Source organism: Nematostella vectensis, chromosome 12, assembly GCF_932526225.1.
Source record: "Nematostella vectensis chromosome 12, jaNemVect1.1, whole genome shotgun sequence".
Taxonomy (NCBI): Eukaryota; Metazoa; Cnidaria; class Anthozoa; order Actiniaria; family Edwardsiidae; genus Nematostella; species Nematostella vectensis.
In genome coordinates, this window is record NC_064045.1 from 11602418 (window position 1) to 11621428 (window position 19011).

The window sequence follows — 19011 nt, forward strand, 5'->3', positions numbered from 1 at the left end:
TGATAAAACTGTTTATCCAATATTTGTAATTTCTATCAAATAACTTTTATTACCCTTCAACTGAGAGAAAATTATAAAAATCAAGAAAATCTAGTAGTGCAATGTGAAAGGAAGAAAGGGAATTTGGACAGTGTAGGCAAGGAAGGAGCACATTTACTGGCAAAAACGATATGCTAATGTAAAGAAACGCGTTGTGTGTTGATATGGGTTTAAATGTTAAAGAGAATAAAAAAACACCCATTTTACTGTAAAAATCTATAATTTATTTTTAATTCTTCAATGTTCCCTATTGGATGATACCTCCATATACACCCAATAAGTTAAACAACAATAAAAATATACATACACACATATTCCACTCTACACCTGTGCATCAAGCACTTTTCTATGAACGGCTTCACTCACACATTACATATGTATGTATACATATGTAGGTATTATAATATGGCTTAAATTGATTGCATGCTGGCTCCGCTTTTAGGCAGTGCCGAAATATATATATATATATATATATATATATATATATATATATATATATATATATATATATATATATATATAACGAAATGCACTCTACTTCAAACGTCATCCCCTCTAACGCCCGGACCCCTAACGCTCCGGTTTTTTTAAGTATCTATAACAAGTTCTCGGTGAAATCAGTTTAGCGTTAACGCCCCCTAGCTTCCTCCCTTCTCCTCCCCCCGCCCCCCCATAAAAAAAATATTATTATATACAGCTACACTGGCCCTTTAAGTATCTAAAAGTGCCACTAATATAATTAATCTGTGAACTAAGTCGTTATAACGCCCCCAACAAAAAATCATTAATCTTAATCCAGCTACACCGGCCCTTTAAGTATTAGCTGTCTCTAATATTTTTCGGTGAAATCAGCTAAGCCTTAAGGCCTTCCACCTCCCCTTAATCTTACGTCCAGCTACACGGACCGTTTATGTATCTATAATTGCCTCTAACATAAATTCTCGGTGTGGATTGTCATTAATGTCACCATTAGCGACTGGTTTGTAGCACTCCATATGGTCTTCAAGTTGCAGCGCACTTAATGGGTATACGAACATCGTGGCAAAAAAATCCTCCAACAAGTTGCCATAGATACCATACTTTTCCCGAATGGTGATCCTAATTCCTGTGGCGTAGGCGACAAAACCCATATATATCGACCAGCCGATATAACCAAGTCCTGTCTCGACGACTTGTAAGATTTCCAAAAACACAAATGCGTAAAAGGGAATGGCAAGAACAACCACTGTAACAAAAGGCTTGCTGTTGTTTATCTTGCTGGAAGCCTTGCCAAACGGAAACCACGGGGCCACCGTGGCAACCAGGAGTTTAGCCAATCGGCGTAGAGATGGCCTGTAGATGACATCAAGCATGCTCATGGTGAACTGTGGGCCATTAGGATCCAAGTCCCCGAATTCGATCTTCAGAGTCCTCCAGAAACAGACGCAGAAAAAGATGAGAATGACGGTGTAGAAGAGGCCTGAGCAAACAGATGCTGCTTGGAGAGCATTCAACGCTTCTTTCCCTTCCGCCCACAGTAACGCCGTAGCCGTAGCGCCCTCAGTCAAAGCCCAGAATATGCGCTGAGTGACAGGTGGATCTGGATGGCCATTGGCTGAGAGGCTGTCAATCACGAGCGAGCCACTGTCGGAGCTTGTGACAAAGTAAAGAACCAAACACACAAGGGATAGGCCAGTGAGGAAAGCAGAAATGCCTTGGAACTGCGAGATCAAATCAAACCACATACTTGTCGAGCTTCGACACGAAAGTCGGAAAAGTCCGTTGAGAGACTCTGTTGCCATGGCACCGCCTAGTGTCGAGTTGCACTCGATACCCGCGAGTGCTGCGTCCCGCTCCATCTTGATTCCCGCTGCGCCGAACGTCGAAAACCACATCACGATGTAGGTGACCGGGATCGTTAGCGTGTACGTGATGAATTCCTTAATCGTGCGGCCGCGTGAAATTTTCGCGATGAAAATCCCAACAAATGGGGACCATGAGATCCACCAGCCCCAGTAGAATATAGTCCAGCTGTTCATCCAATCAGGAGCTTGCTTTTCATCCGGGGCATTTCCAGCTTGTGCGAAGGCGTCGGTGTGGAAGCCGAGCTGGATAAAGGTCTGCAGATAGTAACCGATGCTCTGGACGAACACGTTCAGAAAGTACCACGTGTCGCCATAGAAGAGTACAATAAGATACATGAAGATTCCTACAGAGAAACAAATCTCGCTAAGGCGTCTGATCCCCAGCTTAACACCGCTGACCACTGAGGCTGTGGCCATTGCGGTGATGCACCATATGATGATGACTTGGTTTTCTTTACTTTCCCCGATACTCGGGTTGAGTCTGCTAAAGCCAGCATTGAGTTGGATCACTCCGAGACCGAGGCTCGTACACACGCCAAACATAGTGCACACAATCGACAGAATATCGACCATGTCACCGAAGGTGCCGTAGATTCGTTCTCCAATCGCCTGGCAAAGAACAGATTGATAATATGAGTAGGACGGGTGAACGCATAGACAGACGATGACAGATTGACATGACTTACGTACGGTAAGACAGACACAGACCATAACACGTCATTAGGACGAACAGATAGACAAGACGAAGAGAAAAACATAGCCGTAGCAGGTCTCCAATTTATTAAGGGGGGCACGATACAGAAACATTAGGAAAAGAATGGGGGGGGCGCAGCCACGCCCCTACTGGTCATTTTCTTATATTTTTTGAAAATATTAGGGGGGGCACGTGCCCCCAGTGCCCCACCCTCTGCTACCGCTCTGAAAGACCATAATAGATACTAGGACAGACAAATAGAGCATACCAGATCGACAGGACGGACAAATAGACATAACTGATGCATACATACAGGACGGACAGACAGACCGTGAGAGATCGATGGGACCCCCCCCTTCTAGCAGCCAAAATTACAGTAAATGTATGAGACATTGTCTAAAATACAGGAGAAAATGCCTTGAAAAGGCCTTTTGGACCTCCTGTTAAAAATCCTGGGTACGCCGCTAATGACAGATCGATAGGATTTACAGACAGGCAGGCAGTCAGAGTAGCAAGTATTACCTGATAAAAGCAGGATCTCATGGTCATGGGCATGCCCTTGCGATGTGAGAGGAAGGCCAGAATGAGACCAACAAGCGTGTAGGCGATCCAGCCATGAATTCCCCAGTGGAATATAGTGATGTTTATGGCATCTTTGGCGCGCTCATTGTCGGAGTGTCTGAAAAGGAAATGTGAATAGGTTATCTTTGAGAAATACCACGATATCGATATCCTTGGCCGAGTCACGCAAAATGAACTCACGGATATGCGCTACACTCAAGATCATTATTTTTTTAAAGAACATCTAGCCTGAGATTCCAACAAAATGTAAGAACATGATAAGAACATGTCAAAGATAGCAGCACAATCTTGTTTTGTTAGTCTGATGCGTCCTAAAAAAATGTAGAATTAAACCTATATTTATGACAACCAAAAATATCATTATTACGGATCATGTGGGACTATTCTGTTGCGCATGCGCATTTCATTGAGCGATATGGCGATCAAAATGGCGGATGTGGAATGTTATGACAAAAACTCGCACTGTTTCAATTCTGGACTGCAGAGATATCTTCTTTGACCAAAAAATTCCCACAGAAGGCAAACATAATGTTTGTATGTAGTTTCGCTCGAATCAGCGATTGCCCGGATATCGTTTTGCGTGCTAAATATTACCATAAAGATGCTTAACAGCTACCCATTCACAGGAATCGATGGTGGCGTGTTATGATTTCTGCATGAATTTCGAGAATGATATCTCCGTTGAGGACGACTGTACTGGAGCCCTGCACTATAACAATCTTTCTTATCAAGTTTATCTGATTGGATATTATGATATAAATCCGTACTCTTCCGTTCGGATAAACGTATTTACAACTACGGCGTAATTTGCTTGATTCACCGTTTGAGCTTAAATTGACAGCGATTTTCTCGGGATCTGGGAAATAAAACCAATGTTCCCAGACTATGATCACTTTTATTGTCCCTTATTTATCGGGATTTTATGGGTGCCACTTAAAGGAAAATCGGAGAAAGATCTTAAAGTCCATATAACCTTTCAGAGTTGATAGACTTTGTCAATTCTTTATATTTTCATCTTCCAAATGGTATGTGGTTCGTATAAACCCTATAAAACACGAGTTCGCGCAAATATCTCAAATCTGTCATATTAGGTATTTGGTCAACCTTCGGAAAAAAGGCCGTGAACTGAAAGGCCCGGGTCCAGTCATTTGTGACGTAGATCGAGATGTCAACCAAATTACATGAGAAAACATATGCGCGCGCTAAACTGGTTCCCGTCTTCATGTCCTCTTAGTTATTGCTGAAGAACGTTCGTTGTGTGGTTACAACTTTTACCATAATCTTTATATCTTAACCTGGTAGTCAAATGATTATTCAACTTCAGGGAACAAATCTGAAAATTTAGCAGATATGTTTTAGTCTTTGAATTGTTTTTGCATTGTGCGCGCGCGCTGCATTCGCAATCAAGAATGGCGACATTCTAACGAGCGCGCGCTGTTTTTGAAACCTACAACAAAACGATATTTTCTTTTTTAGCATACAGTTCTCGACTTTAAATTATTCTTCGCTTCATTGTGGGTAGCATTGCAATAGAAAACAATTCGCCAATATTTAGTTGTATTGCCGTGGAAAATCGAGTAATAAAACCACACAAATGATGCCACTATGTTGTGCACAGCTATTAATAATTTCATTATTTGTTAAAATTTTAAAACACCTTTAACTTTACTTGTTTTGTGTCATTTTTGAGGAAAATTACGAGGTCATTATGGTTATTTATTCTTTTGTTCCAAATGTAATTTGCAATTCATCTGGCTCAATTAGTTTCTCAAGGACAGAGAGCCGAAAATAGTGCCTCCCAATAAATTCTTTAAATGAAACAAACCTGTCAATATGTTGGTAACTTGCTCTAAAAAAGAAAGAAGGAAAGAAAGGAAAAACACATTTGTTTCATCGTCTAATCATTTAGACATTCTGAGAAGGTGCATAGGATTACTAGCAAGAGAAAAACATTCGAACATCTTTGCAGATCTAAATCTCGCGCTATGGGTGAGTGGTTTCCCCTAAGGAGAGCCTGCAATCGTCGGATGTCGGTCAGCATCTGCGCGCATGGTCATACATAATAGTCCCTTGTTTATCATGTGTGTAAATCTCTTTCTAACTGCCTCGTACCCAGGCGCTTACTAGCGTGACCAGACTAAGCCATGACTCATTGCGCTCAATAGTACATTTCTCACTTGTTTTTACTGACTTCTAATACTTCATAAAGTATCATTTTTTTATACTGAAATTTTTTATTACAACATTATTAGATTTAAAAACAGCCCGGCCTTAACTAAAAAAATAGGACGTTATTGTAAAGAGTTTATGGTGCAATTATTCGAACAATGTTCCCTTGTCTTCTGGTCAAACAAAAGAACGTTTGGACCAATAACGTGGCGCTGATTGCTCGGTATGCAAAGACATATATACACGCTGACATGTCTGATACCCGGAAATACATCCAAAATCACTTGAAAGGTGAAGATCAGACAAAGCTGGAGGGTTGCCTAATATTACGAAGGTGATGAATGTCATCAGACATTCATCAGATCACGTAATCATCAGATCACGTTTCACGGACCGGGAAAATGGCGTTTCACGGGACCAAAAAAAGGGCTTTTTAATCGTTAAATCACGTTTCACGGACGTCGAAATGGACGATTTTACGTTTATAGTATGGTGAAAAATGGCCAAATCTCGTTTCACGAAAATACCCTTTACCACCCTGGGTCATGGCCATTATTCTTAGACTAGCAAATTGGCAAACAACTTTAACTCATCTTAAAGCCCGGCACTTATAAGACGGTTAGAACTCCAAAGTTTTTAAAAGGAATAATAAAAAGAAAAAATTATAAATCCGTGGGGACGGGGCAATTGATTTTATGCAAAGAATTATCGAATTGCTCATGTATTTTTTGCGGCTGGAAGTTTTGCCCGATTCTTGCTTTAGAAATTTACTTACTTCCCTGCACAAATAATTTTACAGGAATTTGTCTTGCAATTTAAATTTGCTCTGAAAGCTGTAATGTAATTTTTCGGTAAAACCTTCCCACTAATTATTCACCCCTAACATCATGCAAATCTTTTAAGATTGCCTTTGAAACGCCTCCTAAAGCAGGCGCGCACACAGGGGACTGCGCACCCCACCCCCTCCACTTGGCGGCAAAAAAGTGAGTCATCTTCATAAGGAATCTTCAAATTCTATCCTTTCCTTATGATTCCTACCCCCCCCCCCCACCCCCCCCCCCCCCCCGGCCAATCTGGGTACGCGCCTGTAAAGATAATGAATACGATTTCGTATGATGGAATATGGTTATGGAGGAAAAATTAAATAGCGAAAGAGGCGGTGATTGTTACTTGTCAGCGTCGCACTTGAAGTCCCACCAACTCATTATCTAGTTTCCATTTGTAGTAGCGATGTAATCCTGGCGGCGCGGACCAGAAAATTACAGATCAAAATATCCTCTGGATAGCTCGACCGATAATCACTAAAATGAGAACCAGGCCCTCCTATGTCTCTATCGCGCCGGCGAGAAACAAGACAAGGGCCTGATACAAGTACTGTTCGAATCGCATGTTCTCATGCCGGATTCCGGCATGGCTCTTGATTGATCAAAAAACAAAGGGTACTCGAATGGGACGCGCTGAGGGGTTCAGCTATATATAGTACCCTAACCCGCCGACTGCTCGTTCTCAGAGTAATGAGAAAAAAAGGCTTTGAACGTCAGAGAAATCGTTTTCTATAACATTATAAAAAAATATTTTCCTCTCTTCATTTTTTCGGAAAAATTCCGCCTGATACTCAGGTTGATGTTCAATTTTTTTGCCAAGGCCGGTCATTGCGGCGGCTCATTGGTATCGTTTTTCGAAGCGAAGATCTACTAGTTATATCGAAGGCGCTGGATGTCATAGAAGCTGCTGAATACTACAGACATCATTAGTTGTAGCTATCAAATTTTTGGACAGACCAGGCACCGAAATATTCGAGAAATTTGTCTGTGAGAGCACGAAGAATGCTTGGGATTGTTTGCGGCACTTCCCGCGAGTTGTTGATAGAGTGAGCTTAATGGCATTTGTGTTCAAGCAGCGGTTTGTCTATTTAGACGAAAAAGCCTGTAGCAAATTGGTGATGTGAATATTCTGTGGTAATTTAGTGATGTGTGAATCTACAGTCATATACTTGAATCGTAAATCTCCTGAGCCGTGAACTATCTTTGCGTTTCAAATCATTTAGCATAAGTTTCCCTCACCGGGGTTCGTCGTTACTAAAATTATTCCCAATGTAGTTTTGTTTTACATAAATGCTGTTTATAATTTGATTTGGGCATTTGATTGTGCCACCACGCGAGTCATTGGAAAATTGACAGCCGACGTATTTTGACAGTGGCCTGAAAAGGGGCGGCAGGCGTCGCGTCTAGTATTTGTGTCAGGCGTACACTCAACATCCACTTAATCGCGATGTGCGAGCGCAATTTGTAAGCGATTGCCTCCCACTGACCCTCCCACAACATAAACTCTTATTCATAAGACCATAAATAAACAACTACCAACTATAAAAGCGATAATCTAGAAGAGTAATTGATTGATTTGACCTTGCTCTCTGCGCGCGCAAGAATTCTCTTCGCGTTTTGTCTCGATACGAAAAGGATCCTAAAAAGCCTTGTAATCCGTGAGTTTTATCCACTTAACCTTTTGAGTTAATTTCATTTGAAGGTTCCGGAATGTTTTACTACCTTTTTACTAAGGTTTTACTAATGTTTTACTAATGTTTAACTAATGTTTTACTAATGTTTAACTAATGTTTTACTAATGTTTTACTTATGTTTTACTAATGTTTAACTAATGTTTTACTAATGTTTAACTAATGTTTTTCTAATGTTTTACTAATGTTTATAACACAGTGATAATACAGTCGTAAGAGGACACCCTCGAGTGGATAAAAAAGGCGTTTGTTTGTGAAATTGTTCACAGAAAGAGACTGGTCAACTCAAGATGTTAAATCGTGACATGGGTCGGCAGTGTCCAGTGTACCATAAGGCCCATCGGCGTTCCCCGACCCCCCCCCCCCCCCCCACAACGGCCAAAAGTCCACTTTCGGCTCGCAATAGACGGGCCAAATCCAAAAATAAACAAAAATCCAAAAATATACTGCAATGGCATAAAGAATCCATGTCCTTATCGTTCTTCCGGGGGTGGTCAGATCTGTATCAGAAAACTCACCGACCTCTCCACCCCCCCCCCCCCCCCCCCCCCGGAAAAAGTAGGTCAACTTTTCTAATTTCGCACCCACCAGAAAAAAATATTGGGTACGGGCCGATTGCTCGCAATTCTCAAATTTTGCGATTTTTTCAGGATTTTGCTAGTGCTCCGTACGGTTGCAATTGCTCGCCAAAGACTAACCGTTGTGCACTATTACTGTCCGAAACGAATGGACCGTCTCGTAGAGTACAACTACTTTGAGTGATGTTTGCAAAATTTCTTACCTTCCTTGATATCGGTTGCCCCATCGACCTCCAGGCTCATAATGGTAAATGGGTTCAGCGACACCAAAATAAAACAACCCAACGCCGATACCAGCAGCGAACAGCATCGTAAAGTATGATACATCATTAAATTCTGGCTTCTCGTCCGGTTTTCCAAGTTTCAGTTTTGAGTACTTGGAAAAATAGATTGCAAGGATAAAGACGAAGAGGATGTTCAGCGTGGCCACGTACAGCCAAGTCCATTTCTCTGTGACCCACTTTTTCCACTGAGGGAATTGTGCGGCAGCGACCTCCGTCTCGACCAAACAAAACACAACCAAACCCCAGATCAGCACTGCCGATACAATACTCACAATCGGGTTAAAGTTCATATGAAGTTTACCGATCGTGAATTTTACCGTGCGGCATCTCTCATGCGGTTCGACAGCGTCTTTAGAAGACATTGTTATTGCGAAGTGTTTGGCATATGTCTGAGCTCGAAGTATCGTTTTAAAAAGTAGTAGCGTGCCTTTATCTTGTTCCCAACTAAACTTATCGAGAGTGTTATAAGATATTCACTACTTGACGTCACACACACTTTGTTATTATTGGCTGATCGGGGCAAAAGATTAAGTAAAGACCCCATTGAGATGTCTGTATAAGTGTATCCTGTTATGGCAAAGGCTTGACTTTTGGATGAGGTACAAGGAAAAAATTATAGGATTGCGTTCATCTTTGGGGCAGATTTGCTGTATTGTGTCACGCAGTTTTAACAATCAGACAAATGGTTCGAGCCCATGTCTAATAGGAGGAATACCATCGATACACTTTTTATGTATAAGAAAGTCTTATTTTCAGTTACGGCTAGACCGTTCTTGTCTGTCTTCTTCTTTTTTTAAAGTATAATACCCGATGAAGTAGTACAAGAAGAGGGCATTTTTTAAGTAAAGTAAAGATTTTACCGTGACTTTTTGGTCAGATCAAAACCGAGGGACAACACTCAAAAAAGCGAATCGGAAAAGTGTAATTGTGAAGTTTTTCATGTATTTACGTGCACGTGTAGGAAGAGGCCCTGGAACCAGGGTACGGATATGCGAGCTTTAATATCAAAAGCTTTAATATTGTTATGATTGTCTGATATTAGGAAGCTCAAAGCTCTCGCTCATTATCAATAAAGACTGACCATTTGTACAACTTGAGCGTACTCTCGCCACTAAATCCTCCTCACGTGCGGTGATCATACGGTCGTATCGGATGAGATTTTGGGATAATGACATGTGCCCCGCTGATTCTGGGAACTATAAGTCACAGGCAAAACAAAAAATACCGTACGAGAGAGATGTCACGGAAATGTAACATACCAAGAGAATCTCAATTCATTTTTTGTCTTTCTATACCTCGGTTTTTAATTTCTACACAACAGAAACGCTAAGGAGGTCCATTGAATTCTGGCGCATATTTTTATATTATTCACCCGAAATGTACGAATCGTTTTATTTAGAGAGGCAAGCGGGGCGCGAACAGACTCGAAGTCCCGGCAAGGATTTTCCACAAATTCATGTTAAAGGAACAGTAAGTTGGGGTCGTTAGTTGTCTTTCTGGTGCAATCTGGGTCGAATTATTTCACGTGGTTAGACTGTTTGCTTTATAATTAAAATCAAGATGCCAATGATAATAGACCCCCTTACCTCTTAAACACGAGGTTCCGCTATAAAAGGGAAAGCTTCTCCCATCCCCGGGATCGAATTTGCAATTATAATTGGAACACTGCAACGCTAGCAGTCACAAATGATAAGCCTCCTGTAAAATTGCTTATCTCTGAGCCTCAGTAGGCTGGAATAAAACTATTTTTGCACAGGTAACAAGACAGTTATGTTAAGAGATTGTTAAATTAGTTATTTGCTATCCACTCACGTTTTCGATGCAAAATTTTAAATTTTGCGCTATCCATAATCTAGCGTACCTGCATAAATTATTATCGCGCTGTTATGAAAATGCTTGAATTTTAGAGCGCACACAGCTTGGTATAGCATTATTTTACGATAGATAGAAACGTTTTTAGATGGACAACTCTAAGAATTATATTTATTTTGGTTTAGAATATAAAATTTGAATGTAGCGCTCAGAGCAATCGTCCTGACATGTTCACTCATCGACGGCTGATTGATAACTGATTGTTATTGAGCCCGGAGGTTGGTTGAACTTTGTCTTCTATAGCGGAACCTCGTGTTTAAGCGCTTTACAAGGGCTGGGCTAGCTCTACAGTGAGACGGAAGTGTGAAGTAACTCCGTGCTAAATAAGGTGGGCGGCTTGGCTTGCTTTGTTATCCCATCCTTTGAAACTAAATTTCTTTGGACCTATCCCAAATCAAAAGCTGTCATAGTGTGAATCAGGGGCGGATCGAGGATTATAAAATGATGGGTGGATAATGGCCAGATAGACAGTTTACTGTATACTTGATCCAGTGGCTCTTGGTGGGTCACATAGATCTAACGGATCCGATCTAACAATACTTCAAGCTGAACTGAATTTGTGGCGTCAGCAAAAATAAGCAGGCGGAGGCACATGGACAGTACCTCGTCCCTAGACATTTATTTTCTTCAAACAAAAAAGACTTTTCATTTTTTTATACTCAAAGAGGGGGGGGGGGGGTGGATATTCACCTTCCCCTGTATTCGCCCCTGGAATTACTGTCTTAGAACACTAGGCCTTTAACTGGATTTGAGGGAAGGGAGGGACGGGACTGGGTTTGAGGGACGGGAGGGGGATGATAAAGATCCCCATTATAAGTAAATTAACACTGTGTGCGCGTGTCCGCTCGTGTGCGGTGTAATTGCCCAATTGCAAATGTGCGTCTCTCGAAATGGAAGCGTGTGCGCGTGTTGTGCGTGCGTGGCCGCGCATGTCATAGAGTGCTTGTGCACTGATGCGTGGTTCCTAGTAAGCAGGTTAGCGCTAACCCAGGAATAAATACGGCTATCTTATAGATATAAAAAGACAACCCAGGGATAAATACGGCTATCTTATAAATATAAAAAGACAACCCAGGGATAAATACGGATATCCTGACATTTGATTGGATAAAAAGGGCAACCATCCCTGTGTTAGTGTTAACCTTCTTCCTAGGAACCCAACCTTAATGGTATAGTCATTTACGTGGGATAATTTTAAAGATATTTCTATTTAAACCCATGCCAAAACAAGACGTGTGTATTCGTAGTTTAATTGAATGCCTTTTTTATGAATCTTGCTTATTAGCAATGATTGTTAGAAAGTTTGCAATAACATTAACATCTTGGTCGTGACATCAAGTAAAGGCGGGTGCAATAAGTTATAATGCATTGGAACATTGTGGTATATCTATAATCAAAATGTTAGAATCACTATAACCAGACCTGCATCTATTGGGACTACTATAGCTATAAGAAAATTGCATCACGGGTAGACATTCAAAGCACCCTTAAAGATATGACGTCATTGAAAAATTGTCTCTTGTCAGCTTAGATGGTCTTGAGAACACGTTATTGCTTCCGTTCAGCCCATTCATATCTACGGTCACGTTGACTTTGGCATCGATCCCGCCATTGGCTGTAGATGGATGGCTTTGACCTGGGTCAGCGTGCGGGTTCTTAGAGAACATCATGTGTTCCTGCATTTGTATAGCTGCGAAAGGGTACAGGAGAAGAACCGCGAAGAAGTCTTCCGCCATGTTGCCGATGATGAAGTACCTGCGGGTAAGAGAAAACATCATCATCGTCATCGTCATCATCATCATCGTCGTCGTCGTCATCATCATCATAGTCGTCGTCGCCGTCATTATCATCATCGTCGTCACCATCGTCATCATCATCATCATCATAGTAATCGTCTTCATCGCCGTCATCGTCATCATCATATCATTATTAATAAATGTGGACTTTAAAAGCACACTATCATACACACATTAGCAAACCGGCTTATGCCGTGTTGACGAGTCCTTAAAAGGACGAAACAGCTGTCCATGGTTGCCGAACTGCACGGGTAATTCACTGTGCTAGCGTCCCATCTTGGCCCGACTGATGCCAATGTGTGTATGTTAGTGTCCTTTTAAAGTCCACATTTATATTATTTATGTCATCAGAAGCATCAACTTTATAACCAGCCCTAACACCCTCACCATAGCCAGCGTCATCGTCGTCGCCATTACCATTAACAGCAGCATCAACATAATAGACAACCTCTTAATCATCGTCATCATCACCAGATGATGATTTCATCATAATTTTTCAACATCAAGTCATAACAAGCCTCCTCATCATCATCGTCATCATCATCACCACCGTGATCATCATAATCATAGACAACCTCCTTAACATTATCAGCATCATAATAATCACCATATCACACCGCTATATCTCCGTTGTGGTCATCACCATTATCAGGAAATCATAATCGTCTTTCCTACCAACGATAATATGCATATCGTGTCGTGGTAATATTTTGTAACCAAAGGCCTTATAAGATCTATGTAAATAATTTATATATATATATATATATATATATATATATATATATATATATATATATATCTGGTTTGTAGGAAAAATGCCACGCGAACTACCGTTTCATTTTTCTCCTGATGAGAAATCTGAAGAGTGGGCAACCACGAAACAGGCTTGTAGAGATAAAACAGTAGTTCGCGTGGTCTTTTTCCTACAAACCAAGATATATCCCGCTCTACACTTGTGTATTGAGCACTGTTCTATGAACGCCTGCACTCACGCATTATATATATTATATATGTGTATATCAATATAGACGTCTCGAAAGGAACACTTGTGTTTCATTAATTCGACAGGGTCCCCTTACCTCTCTCGTATCTTCCCACGAATGCCAGCGCCAAGGACGACAAAGCCCATCAGAATAGACCATCCGATGTAAGCTAAGCCGGCCTCAAGGGGATGTAACGCCAGCAGGAGAAGCCATCCGTAGAATGGGACAGCGATGGTGAGCATGACGAGCCAGCGACGTGATCCGTCCACCTGACAGAATTTTGCAGCGTATTAACAGTCATTTTCGCTCGTTTTTATATTCGCGTGTTTCACTGGATTATTTTTCGACGTATTGGAATTTATGGTTTTGTTTAGTTCGAACAGTATTAAATTGAGCCGTTTTTTCAACTAAACGCGTTTAAAGAAAGTTGTCACAGCAAGAATGTGCGCGAAAACAGCGAATCAAAAGGCCGCATTCGCTGGCGCGCAAAGTCATACAACATGATGATGCGCTTACGACGAGTGTAGGATTTCAATAATTGACTGGAGCTAAGAGTTATTTCATTGGTTGTCTTTGGCTGAAAGTTAATTGTGGTATTTCATTGGTTGTCTTTGGCTGAAAGATTAATGTGTTGTAGTTCATCAATAATGGTTGCCAGTAGAAAATAGTTAAAGAGTAAGTGAAGGATTTTAAAGTCTGCCTGTATCTGATAGATATTTATGGCTGTCCGAAGCAGATTTAAAAACTTAAGTGTCTGGCGCAGGGTGCGCACGCACCCCCCCCCCCCCCCCCCCAGGAGGCCAAAAGGTGGGTCACTTGTTAATAAAAAAAGGTGGGTCACATGTTAATAAGTAAAGGTTGTCTGCGCACCCCACCACAGTGAGACGAAAGTTATTATTATTGTGGTTGCCTGTAGCTGTTAATCCTACCTTATGAGCAGCGTATGCCATAGGCCACCAGGGGGCGACAACAGCAATAGCAAGCCTTTTAAACCGGCCGACAGAAGGAGCATAGAAGATATCGAAGATTCCCATAGTAAACCGCGGTCCGTCAAAATCGAGGTCCCCCGTGTCGTACTTGACAGCTCGCCATGTAGCGATACAAACGAAGTTGAGGATGACGGTGTACAAGAGACCTGATGATACAGACGCTGCCTGAAGAGCGCTCAACGCCTTTGATCCGCCCGTCCACAGCAAGCCCGTGGCACAAGCGCCTTCCGTCAGAGCCCAGAACACTCGCTGCAGCACCGGTGGATCTGGGTGGCCATTGGCTGAGAGGCTGTCAATCACGAGAGAGCCACTGTCGGAGCTGGTAACGAAGTAGAGGACGAGGCCGACGATGGAAATTCCTGAGAGAAAAGGTCCGATTCCTCCGTATTGATCCATGACGTCAAACCACATGCTCGTAGAGGGGCGGCAGGACAGACGGAACAGACCATCGGAAGACTGCTTGGAAGTAGCGCCACCGTAAGTAGAGTTGCACTGGATTCCCGCGAGTTCCGCCTCGCGCTCCATCTTGATCCCGATAGCGCCGAAAATAGAGAACCACATGATGCAATAGATAATGGAGACGGTCAGGGTGTAGGTGATGAACTGCCTGATGGTCCGTCCACGCGAGATGCGCGCGATGAACACGCCAACAAAGGGAGCCCACGCGATCCACCAACCCCAGTAGAAAATGGTCCAGTCATTCATCCAATTTGGGGCTTGCTTGCCGTCAGGGGCGTTCCCAAGTTGAGCGAAGGCGTCGGTGTGGAAGCCAATCTGCACGATCCACTGCAGGTAGTAGCCGATGCTCTGGACGAACACGTTCAGCAAGAACCAGGTATCATCAAAATAAAACACCACAAAGAATATAAACATCCCAAGGGCAAAACAGATCTCGCTCAGGCGACGGATACCAATCTTTATGCCGCTGATCACAGATGCGGTGGCTATCGCTGTTATTCCCCAGATGATAATCACCTGACTCTCACGTGACTTTGGAATGTTATTATTCAACCGGTTGAGTCCGTCGTTGAGTTGGATCGCTCCAGCGCCGAGACTCGTGCAAACGCCGAACATGGTGCACACCACCGACAGGATATCGATCAGGTCGCCGAAGGTGCCGTAGATCTTGTCGCCTAGCAACGGGTAGAAGCACGTGCGCATGGTCATGGGCATGTTGTAGCGATAAGACAGGAAGCCCAACAACAAACCAATCATGGTGTAGACGATCCAGCCGTGGATTCCCCAGTGAAACAAGGTCACGTTGATGGCGTCCTGGACGCGCTGGTTGTCAGAATACCTGGTAAACAATACCAGATTAGTCAGTCACAGACTACCCTCAATCGCAACACAGTCAGGCGCGTAAACAGGGGGGTGCGCAGGGTTCGCGCGCACCCCCCTTGACGGCCAAAAAGTGGGCCATTTCTTATTAGGGAATCTTCAAATACTATGCATTTGCGTATGATAGCTATGACTGGGCACCTCCTCAGCCAATCTTGGCTACGCGCCTGACCGTCACCAGTAGTGGTGATAGGCACAGCGTCGTACCGCTTATAGCCGTACCGTTCTCCGCCATGTTCCTTGTTGCGTGACAACCCAGATTTCAAATCCATTGCTCGTCTGGAAATAGCGCGTTGTCAATCATACCACCATTACCAATCAATTCCCTTGCTGTGTGGAGTTTATGCCTCATATTGTTGTCAATCAAACGACATATCTCTATTTTCCTCGAATATCACGAGAGGTATTTCGAATTTAATAATTAAAAATATATATTTCAAAAATAATCAAAGTATAGTACACAAAACAGATATTTGTGTATCTAAGTGTTTTACTACATTTTGTTAAGATGGTCATCCTCACTGTTTTGATCTTCTGATTGCAAGTCATTACGAAACTCACGTGATACCGCACAAAATGGCTTACAGGTATTCCAAATAAGGAATCGATTAGTTTCCTAATATAAAAACGTATGACAAAAACGACATTTTTTGGCTAAAATTTCTTGATATGATTTTACAAACATGAATGAAAATATTGAACATATCGTGAGGCCCTGAGAATAAGGGCTTTACATGACGTCATCGCAGGAAACAATTTGACAATAGAAGAAATTTAGTCCGTCATTTTATAGAAAATCATTCAAGTATAATTTATCATGAAACTCAAGAATGGGAAAGGTATGGACTTTTGTTAATTCAAATTAAGAAAAAAAACTTTGATAAAGTTTAGTGCACGAAAACTCATTTATAAATAACATCGATCAGCCACTCCTTTATTGTTTACATTTAAACGTTTGAATTTACAGTGGCTCATTTGCAAGAAAAGTTACATAATACCGAGAAATACGCATTCAAATTTTAGCCAAAATTACAAACATTTAGCCGATGTACTGTCATTTGAGCGAAAGTAAAATCATTTGAACTAAAAGGAAATACACCCTTCGATCATTTCGACATTGATGCAGCGTGGTAGGTAGGTTTGCATGAACCTATACTATTCGGCACATTTTGGCTGTGTGATGGTGTTGATGTTTCGTTGAAGCGCTTCCAGCAACAAATTTGTGCGATAAATACCTATTGGTACTTCTCTGTTCCTTGCTTCATCCCTGTTGTTCATTTCTGTCTGTATTCGAGGCCGTGAAATATCTGCCTTTATCGCTGCTTCAAACAACTTATTGCCTGCTCTACAGGGTTAAGAAACGGACTGTAAGGCGGCAACATTTTGTTTCTGTATTTGGGCCCGGGTTAATGGCGAATAGATCGAATATTAATTTTTGAGTGCTAGTATCATTTATTTTGAATGTATGTGCATTATAAGGGCACAAATAAACGATAAGTAATTGGATAATTATTTTAGGATATTGTTTGTCATAAAGGGCTTATTGTTTGTACGGATGCGCTAACGTTTATAAGAAGCACGCAAATGACTTTCACAAAATTGTTTGCACTTGCTGTGATAAAAATGTAAATAAATATTTCGTTCACTGTATTGATTGCGAGTTTTCGTATTATTGACATTTTGTTTGTGCTATTGTTATGTATGAACGCGCAAATGAAAATAGATTTTTTATTCCTGGTTGTCGAATAGTGTAAATGAATGTGAAGAAAATGCAATTGTGTGCACTCAATTATGCAAAGTTCGTTAATGTATTTCCTTTTAGTTCAAATGATTTTACTTTCGCTAAAATGACAGTACATCGGTGTAAATGTTTGTAATTTTGGCTAAAATGAATGCGTATTTCTCGGTAATGAAAAGCAAAAGGTGTAAAAGCATCCACCAAAAAATAGCTACAAATGTCCGATACTTAAGTAACACTATTTGATCAAAGGTTTCTTAGTTACTGAATTATCTGATGAAAATGGCGGCTTTTTTGTGAGTCGAAGCTGGATTATCTATCTTTGAAGAATTTGTGATGTACAGAGTGTGGTAGGAACAGAAGCTTGAGATAGAGTAACGAATGACAGCTAGCAACAGGGCCAAAGCAGAGGGAGTGAACTGGGGGTTGCCCTTACCCCAAATAAGAGTAAACATCTTGTTTTGGTGCGTGAAAACAGCGTTAGAGTTGACGAACATAAAAAAGCGCGGGAAAGAATAAAAAGCGTGTGAAAGAGTAAACAAGCGCGGGAAATTGTATCAATGTGAAGTCAGGTGTAAAGAAAAAAACAAGAACTAAAATCCTTAGATCACAGTGTTCTTACCTCCCTTGAAAGCGGTTTCCCCAGACGCCACTAGGATCGCCGGGAGTACCGGGCTGATAGTGTTGCACAGGTTCAGCTATTCCAAAGTAAAATAACCCAACACCTATCCCAGCAGCGAACAGCATACTGAAGTATGAACCATCGCTAAACTCCGGCTCTTCGTCGTCTGATTTAGCAAGCTTGAGATGTGAATACTTTGAGAAGAACAGAACGATAATGAACACGGCCCAGGAGTCTTGGGTCCCGATGTAGAGCCAGGTCCACTTATCGGTAACCCATCTTGTCCATGTGGGCAAATGGGCAGCCGCGACTTTGGTCTCAACGAGACAAAACACCACGAGCCCCCAGATAAGGAAAGCAGAACCTGCTGTTACTACGGGATTAAAGTTTACTCGAAGCTTTCCGATGTTGAATTTGACGGTACGACATTTTTCAATGTGAGACTGGTCTCCGTGATGAAGTTCAACCATTCTAAATCATCCAAACGCTGCAAGGAACTTTCGAAGATGAGCGACCGATCCGACTGGCGACGGGTGCAATCAAGTATGAACTACCCCAAGGAGCAAATATTTTTCTGTATTTAAAAGACAATACCATTAGGCTTATGAATAGCGTGCGAAAAATTGTCACGAAATATTGAAGCATTTGTTAGCTTCAGGAATGCAAACAGCACAGCTTCTTAATGCTTACGAACCAAGTTTTTCCATCTGAATTGGATGCTTTAATGTTGGTGTGAGCGTAAAGACACTTGTTATTTTAAGATTAACTAGCCGCAAGAGATCTCGAGTACTGTAAAATTACTGCACCTTCGGGACCCATAAAAAGCTAGATGTCCATATTAAAGCGGATAACTGCAATGTATCGGTCGATTACGTAACAAATCTTTGATTATTTTTAACGGAAAACGCGAAAGATATTTCAAAAGTGTGTCTATTGGAAGTTTATTTGAGGATGTGACCGATAATTAG

General features: G+C 41.7%; 2 protein-coding genes across 3 annotated transcripts; both read right to left on the reverse strand.

Annotated features, from left to right (window-relative positions):
• Positions 1-629: 629 nt before the first annotated feature.
• Positions 630-9162, reverse strand: LOC5520562 (glycine betaine transporter 1). Of its 2 annotated transcripts, none has more exons than XM_032365621.2 (3): positions 8625-9162; positions 3100-3256; positions 630-2492 (listed from the first exon to the last, which is right to left on the reverse strand). In XM_032365621.2, exons 1-3 carry the CDS (start codon positions 9065-9067, stop codon positions 948-950), a joined length of 2145 nt encoding a protein of 714 aa, XP_032221512.2. In that variant the 5' UTR covers positions 9068-9162; the 3' UTR covers positions 630-947. The 2 variants fall into 2 exon arrangements, with proteins under 2 accessions (XP_032221512.2, XP_048575623.1); XM_048719666.1 differs by lacking the exon at positions 8625-9162 and adding an exon at positions 6499-7194.
• A 2649-nt stretch (positions 9163-11811) lies between these two features.
• Positions 11812-18672, reverse strand: LOC5520560 (glycine betaine transporter 1). Its single transcript, XM_001640334.3, has 4 exons — positions 18044-18672; positions 14286-15642; positions 13453-13625; positions 11812-12332 (listed from the first exon to the last, which is right to left on the reverse strand). Exons 1-4 carry the CDS (start codon positions 18511-18513, stop codon positions 12065-12067), a joined length of 2268 nt encoding a protein of 755 aa, XP_001640384.2. The 5' UTR covers positions 18514-18672; the 3' UTR covers positions 11812-12064.
• Between the last annotated feature and the right edge of the window lie 339 nt (positions 18673-19011).